The sequence below is a fragment of the Macaca mulatta genome, chromosome 13 (genome assembly GCF_049350105.2).
Source record: "Macaca mulatta isolate MMU2019108-1 chromosome 13, T2T-MMU8v2.0, whole genome shotgun sequence".
Taxonomy (NCBI): Eukaryota; Metazoa; Chordata; class Mammalia; order Primates; family Cercopithecidae; genus Macaca; species Macaca mulatta.
In genome coordinates, this window is record NC_133418.1 from 87,829,240 (window position 1) to 87,840,533 (window position 11,294).

The 11,294-nt window shown below is 39.5% G+C and overlaps 1 protein-coding gene across 6 annotated transcripts in view; it reads left to right on the forward strand.

Moving 5' to 3' along the window:
* Window positions 1-11,294, forward strand: part of EIF2AK2 (eukaryotic translation initiation factor 2 alpha kinase 2) — a 60,600-nt gene that overhangs the window by 44,585 nt on the left and 4,721 nt on the right. For 4 of the 6 annotated variants that reach the window (XM_077958556.1, XM_077958559.1, XM_028831561.2 and 1 more), the window contains 3 exons: window positions 4,992-5,093; window positions 6,754-6,807; window positions 6,886-7,774. In XM_077958556.1, coding sequence (XP_077814682.1) covers window positions 4,992-5,093; window positions 6,754-6,807; window positions 6,886-7,005 — 276 coding nt within the window. In that variant the 3' untranslated portion in view covers window positions 7,006-7,774. 6 annotated transcript variants of the gene reach the window in all.

Genomic DNA, 11,294 nt, shown 5'->3' on the forward strand with positions numbered 1-11,294 from the left:
GAGTGCAGTGGTATGATCATTGCTCACTGTAATCTCAAAATCCTGGGCTCAAGCAATCTTCCCACCTCAGCCTCCTGAGTAGCTAGGACTAGAGGTGCATACCACTGTGCCCAGCTAATTATTTTTATTTTAATTTTTATTATTTATTTATTGTAGTGACAAGGTATCACTATGTTTCCCAGATTGTATTTCACTATCATCGAAGGGTATTTATTTAGGTTGTTTACAACTTCATAAACTTATAGACATTCCTCCTTATTTTGGATCCCAAGAACAAATAATTCTATGATAATCTGTGATAGATTTCTTGAGGTAAAGTGATTGAATAGATTGACAACTGCATTTCAAACTTAATTGCTGTTTAATTGTCATTCCAAAAATAGTGATTCTATTAATACTCTCCCCTCAAAATGTATGAGATTGCTGCATCATCATACTCTCCAGTGGTCAGTTTTGGGCAGTATGTTGAATTAGGAGTATCTTGCTCTTTTAGTTTGTATTTTCCAGATTTTTAGTAAGGTATGCCCTCTTTTTGTATATTTACTTATACATTTTCTGCAAATTCTCTACTCCTATCCTTTCCCAATTTCTCATAATTGAGTTGTCTTTTTCTCATGTATCGGTAAGGAATCTTGATATATATTGGGTGTTGATTCCTTATCTGTTAACTATATTATAGAATTTTTCTCCTTGATTGTTACTTCTTGTTTATAACGCCATTTTTTTTTTTTTTTTTTTTTGAGACGGAGTTTTGCTCTATGATGTCACCAAGGCTGGAGTGCAATGGCATGATCTCAGCTCACGGCAACTTCTGCCTTCCGGGTTCAAGCAATTCTCCTGCCTCAGTCTCCCAAGTAGCTTGAATTATAGGCACCCACCACCATGCCCAGCTAAGTTTTGTATTTTTAGTGAAAACGGGTTTCACTATGCTGGCCAGGCTGGTCTCGAACTCCTGACCTCAGGTGATCCACCTGCCTCGGCCTCCCAAAGTGCTGGAATTACAGACATGAGCCACCAAACCCGGCACTGCAGCTTTTAAATTGTCATATTTATCAATACTTTCTTTACTGCTGTAAGGTTTCTCATTTTTATTTTGGAGGCTTCTACTACAAGATTATGAAAATATTTTTTGGTTTTACTAACATAAAAATTAACTGCAATTTGAATTAACTTTTGTGTATGTATGAGAAAGGAATATAACTTGATTTTCCCCCTGTGAATATACTGTTGCTTCATCACTATGTGTTAAGTAGTCCATTATTTAAATGCTATTTTAAGGAAAATTTATAGAGACAGAAAGTGGAACAGAGGTTATCTGGAGGAAGGGAAGAATGGGAACTTCTTGTTTAATGAGTATAACTTCTGTTTGGGATGATGAAAAGCTCTGGAAATAGATAGTGGTGATGGTTATACAACATTGTGAAGGTAGTTAATGCCACTGAATTGTAGGCATAAAAATGGTTAAAAGGGTGAATTTTATGTTATGTCTATTTTACCACAATATTATTTTACGATATATAAAATTCCCACACATTCAGAGATGTGTTTCTGGACTTTGTTCTGTTTCACTGATTTATTTTTTATTTCTCTTTTTAATATTATGCTATTTAGATTATTATAGCATTATAAACTAGGCTTTAGTATTCAAACAGCAGGACCTGCCACATTATTCTTCAATTTAAAAATGCTCTTAGCTGTTCACATTTACAATTCCAAATGAACTCTTGAATCACCTTGTCATCTTCCGTAACTGGTTTTGAGGTTTTGATAGCAATTGCATCAGATTTGAGGATTCAGGTGAGGAACACTGATATCCTTATATATTTGAGACTTCTCCAAAATTGGTATTTTTCCCTCACTTATTCAAGTCATCCATCAGTCAGCTTTTGCCAGACTATGCTGTGGTAACAAATGACCCCAGTTTCTTAGTGGGGCAGAAAATACCAAGGGTCTATTTCTTGCTCACATGACAAGTCGGCAGCAGTCTGTCTGGCTTCAGTTTTGCTCTGCGTGTCTCCTTCATTCCAAGATCCAGGCTGAAGGAAAAATGCTATCTGAGTCACTGCCATCCTCAAGGCAGAAGGCAATGGCAGAACCTTGTGATGGCTTTTACATGTTCTGCTCAGCGGTGTCATACATCACTAAACATCATTACCGAGAGCAAAAAGCATGGCCCAGCTCAAGGCAATGAGTGTGGGGAAGAGTAATCCTCTCACTAGAAGGCCAGCACAGAATTGGGGGCAATCATACAACCTACCTCAAAGCCACTTTTATACTCTTCAAGATATATATATAATTTATTATGCTACATATATGCTCTCTCTCTCTCCTCTCTCTCTCTCTCTCTCTCTCTCTCTCGCGCTCTCTCTCTCTCTCTCTCTCTCTCTCTATATATATATATATATATATGTATTTTTTTTTTTGTAGACAGGGTCTTGCTTTTCGCCCAGGCTGGAGTGCAGTGGCACCATCGTTGCTCACCGCTGCGCAGCCTCAACCTCCCTGGCTCAGGTGATCCTCCTGCCTTAGCCCCCTCAGTAGCCAGGACTATAGGCGCAAACCACCAACACCTGGCTCATTTTTTGGGGTATATTTTGTAGAGACTGGGTTTCACCATGTTGCCTAGGCTGGTCTTGAACTCCTGGGCTTAAGTGATCCACCTGCCTTCGCCTCCCAAAGTGCTAGGATTACAGGAATGAGCCACGGCGCCTGGGCATATTGTTTATATTTTTGAAGCTTTCTCCAGAGTCTGTATTGCATTTTGCTCTTAAAATGAGATCCCACGCTTGAATCCGGGAAGTGGAAGTTGCAGTGAGCCAAGATCGCGCCACTGCACTGCAGCCTGGGCAACAAGAATGAGACTCCATCTGAAAAAAAAAAAAAAGAAAAGAAATTCCATATCTCTAATTTGTTATTAGTGTAGCTGTTAATTTTAAAAATATGTATCTTGATTTTTAATTGTGGTAAAATACACAAATATAAAATTTACCGCCTTCACCATCTTTAAGTGTATGGTTTAGTGGCATTAAATGTGTTCACATTGTTGTGCTTTCATCATCACCATACATCCACAGATTACTTTTCATTTTGCAAAACTGAAACTTTACACCCATTAAAGAACCCTATTCTCCCCTCCCTACAGCCCAATCAACTACCATTCTACTTTCTGTCTGTATATTTGACTGCTCCAGGTGCCTCATATAAGTGTAATCATACAGTATTTACCCTTTTGTTACTGGCTTCTTTTACTCAGCATAATATCCTCAAGATTTATCCATGTTGTAACATGTCAGAATTTCTTCTTAAGGCTGACTAATTAATTCCATTGTTGTGTACACCACATTTTGTTTATCCATTTATCCATCAATGGACACTTAGGTCGCTTCTACCTTTGGACTGTGGTAAATAATGCTGCTGATGAACATGGGTGTACAGCTGTTGATTTTTAAATATTTGTCTTATGTATAGTCTCATTATTTGAATGTGGTGTTTTGGGGGGTTGATTGCTTTTATTTTTCACCTTTTGGGCTGTTTATTCTATTTTAATTTCTAATTCGTAAATGCCCATTAAAGACTATTTTGCTGACAATACAGCTTTCAAAATACCTCTACTATTTTGTCATCCAAGAATAAATATACTGAGCTATCTGATGGTTTGAGAGTCTAGAATGGAGAAGGCACACACTTTTTCCTTTTGGGGGGCCACTTGGCCTAAAAAGTATAGAACACTAAAGAGAGCCAGCGGCTCTCTTTAACCTCCCACTGCTTTCAGTTTTCTCCTGCATCCTGTATTGCTGCCCTCACACTATTTGGTTAAAAACATTCATCATTTTACTTTACTTTTTATTTTGTGTGTGTGTGTTTTTTTCTATTTAAAAACCTTTTGTTGGCTGGGTGCAGTGGCACACGCCTGTAATCCCAACACTTTGGGAGGCTGAGGTGGGCGGATCACCTCAGATCAGGAGTTCGAGACCAGCCTGTCCAACATGTTGAAACTCCAGCTCCACTTAAAAAAAAAATACAAAAATACAAAAATGAGCCAGGTGTGGTGGCATGTGCCTGGAGTGCCAACTACGCTGGAGGCTGAGGCAGGAGAATTGCTTGAACCTGGGAGGCAGGGGCTGCTGTGAGCTGAGATCATGCCACTGCATTCCAGCCTGGGTGACAGCAAGACTCCGTCTCAAAAAAAAAAAAAAAAAAAAGCAACATTTTGTTGAGGAACAATTTATACACCATAGAATGCACAGATCTTAACTGTATATTTTTCCGTTTTGACAAATGCATACACCTGTGTAACCTATAAGCCTGTAAAGATATAGAACATTTTGCTCTTTCAAGCTCCTTTCCAGTCAATGCCTCCTCCCCACTGATCAGAAGCAACTAGTGCTCTGAGTTGTATCCCCATAGTTTAGTTCTTCCTGTTTTTAACCTTCATATGAATGGAATCAGACAGTAGGTACTCTGTTGTATTTAATTTCTTCATTCAAAATAATATCTTCTGGAAAAACTTTATTTGTTGCTCATACCAGCAGAGAATTCCTTTTTATTGCTGAGTCGCAGTCCATTGTATGAATATGCCACAATATGTTTATCCATTCTTCTGTTGTGGTCCTTTGAGTTGTTTCTAGTTATGGAATATTGTGAACAAATACGCTATGAACAGCTGCAGTGCAAGTCACCTACAGGGTGCTATTTTAACTGCTTTATCTGCTGCATCTCATTTACCCTCGCAATTAAACTCTGTGGTTGATACTGTTGTTATCCTGATTTTATAACTGAGATTATTCCCATGTTAACCATTAATTTACACAGACGATTCAGCTATTCGGCGGGACAGATTTGAACCTAGGCAGTCAGACTCCACAGATCTTGCTAATAAATAGACGTTGTGTGATGTAAGATGTTTTGGTCAAATAACGTTTTTGGGCTTTAGAAGGCTGGAAATTTATGTAAGGAGTGTAACAAAGGTAAATCTATTTTGGTCTCTTTAGATTTCTTCGCAAGACTATGGAAAGGAAGTGGACCTCTACGCTTTGGGGCTAATTCTTGCTGAACTTCTTTATGTATGTGACACTGTTTCCGAAACATTACAGGTAAAATGATCTCAAAGAAAGAATTAAATAAGAAAAATTATTGACTACTACCTTCAGAGTGCTGCTGCAGACAGTTCTTGCTCTCACGTGAGGATGGGCTTGAGTATATTAGTATCTGACTGCAAATGAAATATGAATTTTCTGTCTTTCAAGGTTTGGCAAAGACCAAACACTTTGTTAAAAACCAGAAACTTTGATCTTCCCTGGAAGGTAGTACATCTCATAAGACTCGTAAGACTTGTCAGTCAGTAAAATTTTATTGATTGACTGCTTTGTGTTAGACACTGTGCTAAGTGCTATAAGGGTTGCAAAATACACAAGCCTTGGCTGGGCACAGTGGCTCACCCCTGTAATCCCAGCTTTGAGAGGCCAAGGCGGGCAGATCACTTGAAGTCAGGTGTTTGAGACAAGCCTGGCCAACGTGGTGAAATCCCATCTCTACTAAAAAATACAAAAATTAGCTGGGTGTGGTGGCGCACACCTGTAATCCCAACTACTCAGGGGGCTGAGGCAGGAGAATCGCTTGAACCCGGGAGGTGGAGGTTGCAGTGAGCCAAGATCACACCACTGCACTCCAGCCTGGGTGACAGAGTGACATTCCATCTCCAAATAAATAAATAAATAAATAAATAAAGCCTTGTTCTCAAGGAGCTTATTTTCTAAAAGGGAAGATAATATAAGAGAATGCCGTAAGCATTTTAGGAGAAGGCATGAAGTCTGTGGAAGCAGCTGGGAGGGAGATCTTTCCAGCTTTAAGGACTTAGGTTTCATGGAGACATCTAAGCTGGGCTCTGAAGGATCTGTTGGCTTCTCATAGTCCAAAACAGAAAGGGTGATTCTAGCATGGAGGTGGGAATGTATGGAGTGTATCTGGGGACAGCAGGCAGTGTAAGTTGTATTGGAATATATAAGTTACAAGGAAGTAGTAGCTGGTGAGACTAGAAAGATAGGTTGGGCTAACTTAAGGAAAAAATGTGGACTTTCTTGCTTAGGCAATGGGGAATCACTAAAGGCAGTAGGCAACTAGATATCCTACTCTTTTTTTTTTTTTTTTTTGAGATAGAGTTTCACTTTTATTGCCCAGGCTAGAATGCAATGGCACGATCTCGGCTCACTGTAACTTCTGCCTCCAAGGTTCAAGCAATTCTCCTGCCTCAGCCTCCCGGGTAACTGGGACTAAAGGCATGCACCACCATGCCTGGTTAATTTTCTTGTATTTAGTAGAGATGGGGTTTCACCATGTTGGTCAGGCTGGTCTCAAACTCCTGACCTCAAGTGATCCACCCACCTCGGCATCCCCAAGTGTTGGGATTACAGACGTGAGCCACTGCACCCAGCTGTATATCCTACTCTTAAGCTCAGGAAAGGGAACCTTCCTGGAGTCAATAACCTTATCCTCTGTGAAACAGTTAGAAGTACCTATCACTTAGGGCTCCAAAACGCATGAAGGTAGATGGTGAAGATGATGCACTTAACACTTCACGTCATAATGCAAGGATGGTTATTAAAGTGGGGGTAGGGTAGGAGACAGGGAATCCTGTATGCTTCTTGTCTAGAGACTTTCCCAAAAATCTGGAAATATCCTACATTTCAGGTGTCCTCAGCCTTTAGTTCTGTTTGTTTTTCCTAATATATACCTATCTTTTTTTTTTTTTTTCAGCTTTTTCAAGACCTACGGGATGGCACCATCTCAGATGTGTATGATAAAAGAGAAGTAAGCACTTGAAAATCATCAGAATTTTATTTATTTCAGTGTTTTATTTCTTACTGTTGACTCTCACTGTCATTGCAGAAAACTCTTCTAAAGAAATTACTCTCAAAGAAACCTGAGGACCGACCTAACACATCTGAAATACTAAGCACCTTGACTACGTGGAAGAAAAGCCCAGAGAAAAAACGACATACATGTTAGAGCCCTTCTGAAAAAGTATCCTGCTTCTGATATGCAATTTTCCTTAGATTATCTAAAATCTGCTAGGGAATATCAATAGATATTTACCTTTTAATGTTTCCTTTAATTTTTTTACTATTTTTACTAATCTTTCTGCAGAAACAGAAAGGTTTTCTTCTTTTTGCTTCAAAAATATTCTTACATTTTACTTTTTCCTGGCTCATCTCTTCATTCTTTTTTTTTTTTTTTTAAAGACAGAGTCTCGCTCTGTTGCCCAGGCTGGAATGCAATGATCCAATCTCGGCTCACTGCAACTTCTGCCTCTTGGGTTCAAGTGATTGCCTCAGCCTCCTGAGTAGCTGGATTACAGGCATGTGCCACCCACCCAACTAATTTTTATATTTTTAATAGAGACAGGGTTTCACCATGTTGGCCAGGCTGGTCTCAAACTCCTGACCTCAAGTAATCCACCTGTCTCAGCCTCCCAAAGTGCTGGGATTACAGGCATGAGCCACTGCGCCCAGCCTCATCTCTTTGTTCTAAAGATGGAAAAAACGCCCCCAAATTTTCTTTTTATGCTATTAATGAATCAATCAACTCATACCTATTTATTAAATTTCTACTGCTTTTAGGCCAAAAAAAATAAGATCGTTCTCTGCCTCACATAGCTTACAAGCCAGTCGGAGAAATATGGTACTCATAAACAAAAACAAAAAAAAGTGATGTACAACCACTTTGGAAAACAATTTGGCATTATCTAGTAAAGTTGAATCCATGTATACCCGTAAAACGGTCAATTCTGTTCCTACATACATGCTTACAAGAATGTCCATAAAACCCTATTTATAATAGCCAAAAGAACAGGGAACAACCATAATGCCCATCAAAAGAAGAATGGATTAAAAAATTTATATTCACACAAAGGGGTACTATATAGTATTGAAAACAATTGAATTACAGCTAAATGTAATAACGTAACACAATACAACTCTTGGGAACATAATGTTAAGCGAACAAAGCAGGTTTTCAGAAAATATATGCAGAATAATTCCATTTATATAACGTTCCAGAGCATGCAAAACTAAATCATTTTCTATACGAAACCCAACAAATGTGATGAGACAACAATGGGAAGGAAGAGAATGAGAAATACTTAATTCTGGATGGTGGTTGTCTTTCAGGGCGGGGAATTATGTGATTGGGGAAATGGACTTTCAAAGGTAACGGTAACTTCCTTGAACTGGATGGTAGGTCCACTAGTGTTTGCTGCATAGTTTTACATTTTATCTTAAATACATTTTTTATCTATTTTATCAACCGCTTTAAAGACAATTGTGCTGTAAGGCAGTGGCTAAAAACAGAAAATAGTCAATCGGGAAGGGTGAGATGGCTTTCTACTGAGCACAGGGCTAGAAGTGACAGCCCAGTGGGCCTTCCAAGTATATGCCAGGGTGTTAGATGAGTAGAGAGGAGACCACCCAGGAAGTCTGGACAAGGGGCCTGGTATGAGCTCTGGAGAAGAGATATTTGAGGAACACCGGGTATGCTAGTTTGTTGTCCTGAATTGCTGTAGAGAATGCTGAAAGATAATCTAAATTGCATCTTAGAAGACCCTGAAGGTTAATTTGAACTTAGGGCAATTGTTTTAGTTTGTTTTCTTATTGCCATAAATGGATACTTGAGGCTGGATAATTTATAAGGAAAAGAGATTTCTATGACTTACGGTTCTGCAGGCTGTACGAGAAGCATGGCACCAGCATCTGCTTCTGCTCAGGCTGCTTCCACTCATGGAGGAAGGTGAAAGACAGCAGATGTGCAGAGATCATATAGCAAGAGAGGCAGCAAGAGAGTGAGGGAGAAGGGCCAGGCTCTTTTTTAACAACCAGCTCTTGAGGGAACTAATAGATTGAGAACTCCTTGCTTCCCCTCCCCAGCACACCCCACCCCCAGGACGGCATTAATCTATTAATGAGGGATCTTCCCCCATGACCCAAACACTTCCCATCAGGCCCCACCTCCAACATTGGGATCAAATTTCGACATGAAATTTTGGGGGACAAACATCCAAACTATAGCAGCAACCAACCACCATTCTAAAACTGCCATGTGAGTTTAGGATTTTAAAAAAGGGCCACATTTAGGTTAAACAAAAAGTGAAAATACAGTAAGAGAAAATACTTTCATAAAGGCTTTAAAAAGTGTTCATAAAAAGCAGTTCCTACATTTTTCACGTAAGATTCATCAATAGATGCTAAAACTATTGGATGAAAATCTGTTGTGGAATAGGAATCTTCACAAGGATTTAAATATAATCCTACAGAAGATATATCAGTTATACAGGGGAAAATGTACCTTTACAATGGTCACCACAATAACCAAGTGATTCAATTTAGCAGCACCCAAGGTGGAGCACCCTAACATTATGCCCCTCCTGATGTGATTTAAGAATTTTACTTATTTAGTTTTCTTGCACAAAGTGTTAAACTGGAATTTAAGCATGAGGAAATTATTAGACAAATCATGAATGTAGTCATTCTATAAGATGATTGACTTGGGCTTCTCAAAAAGTCAGTGTCATGAACAAAAAAAAAAAAAGAGAGAGAGAGAGACTTGTAAGATCTAATGACCAAATGCAATCAATGCTTGAATCTTCATTGTATCCTGGATATTCAAAGAGACAAAAGCTGGACACAGTAGCTCATGCCCGTTATCCTAGCATTTTGGGAAGTCAAAATGGGAGGATGGCTTGAGCACAGGATTTCGAGACTAGCCTGGGCAACACAGTGAGTTCTCATCTCTACAAAAAATCAGAAAAAATTAGCTGGGCATGGTAGCATGCATCTGTGGTCCCATTTACTTGGGAGGGTGAGGTGGGAGGATCACGTGAGCCTAGGAGGTCAAGGCTGCAGTAAGCCATGATCATGCCACTGCATTGCAGCCTGGGTGACAGAGTGAGAGCCTATCTAAATAATAATTTTTAAAAATACAAAGAAAACAACAACCCAGCAAACAGCTATAAAGATATCTTTGGGACAATTGAGAACATTTGAATATAGACTGCGTATTGGTTAACAATGCCAAATAACTGTTTTCTCAGGTGTGATAATAGTATATGCAGAAAATGTTTGGTTTTGTTTGTTTGTTTGTTTCGAGACAGAGGCTGTCGCCCAGGCTAGAGTGCAGTGGCGCAATCTCGGCTCACTACAACCTCTGCCTCCCAGGTTCAAGTGATTCTCCTGCCTCTGCTTCCTGAGTTGCTGGGATTACAGGCACCTGCCACCACTTCAGGTTAATTTTTTTCTATTTTTAGTAGAGACGGTATTTCACCATGTTGACCCAGCTGGTTTTGAACTCCTGACCTCAGGTGATTCACTTGCCTTGGCCTCCCAAAGTGCTGGGATTACAGGCATGAGTCACCGTGCCTTTCCAAAAGTGTTTATTTTTAGGCAATGCATGCACAAATATTTAGAGGCCAAGTGTGTCATGATGTCTGCAACTTTCAATGTTCAGTAAAAATCAACATGGAGAGAGAAAGAGGACACACATGTGGCAAAATATTAGCCATTGAACAATTGGCAAATCTAGATGACAGTACACAGGTGTTTTTGTATTATTCTTTGAACTTTTCTGTAGATTTGAAAATGTTCTGCGCAGAGAGAAATCTTTTTTTTTTTTTTTAAATCAGGTTTTAATGAGGCTATATTCAAAAGAAACACTAAATGATGTGGCCAGTTAGTGAGAATGTAGCCTTATCTTTACCTGACCTCATTTTAATATTCCTACTCTGGCTGGGCATGGTGGCTCATGCCTATAATCCCAGCACTCTGGGAGGCCGAGACGGGTGGATCACCTGAGGTCAGGAGTTTGAGACCAACCTGGCCAACATGGTGAAACCCCCTCTCTACTAAAAATACAAAAATTAGCTGGGTGTGGTGGCGGGTGCCTGTAATCCCAGCTACTCGGGAGGCTGTGGCAGGAGAATCGCTTGAACCCAGGAGGCGGAGGTTGCAGTGAGCCGAGATCGTGCCACTGCACTCCAGCCTGGGTGACAAGAGTGAAACTCAGCCTCAAAAAAAAAAAAAAAAAAAAAGATATATATATTCTACTCCTATGAAATGAATATAGCATTTCTTAGCAACTTCTATTTATCTGTGAGTATATATTTTCTTGGCCTCAAAATTAAAGTAAAAAAGTATCCTCTTACTCAGGAGGACAGGGGCAAGAGCCTGGGACCTTATTTGGTAATTAAAATGCACACATACACACACACACACACACACACACAGAAATTTTGAGAGCCATTTTAATAT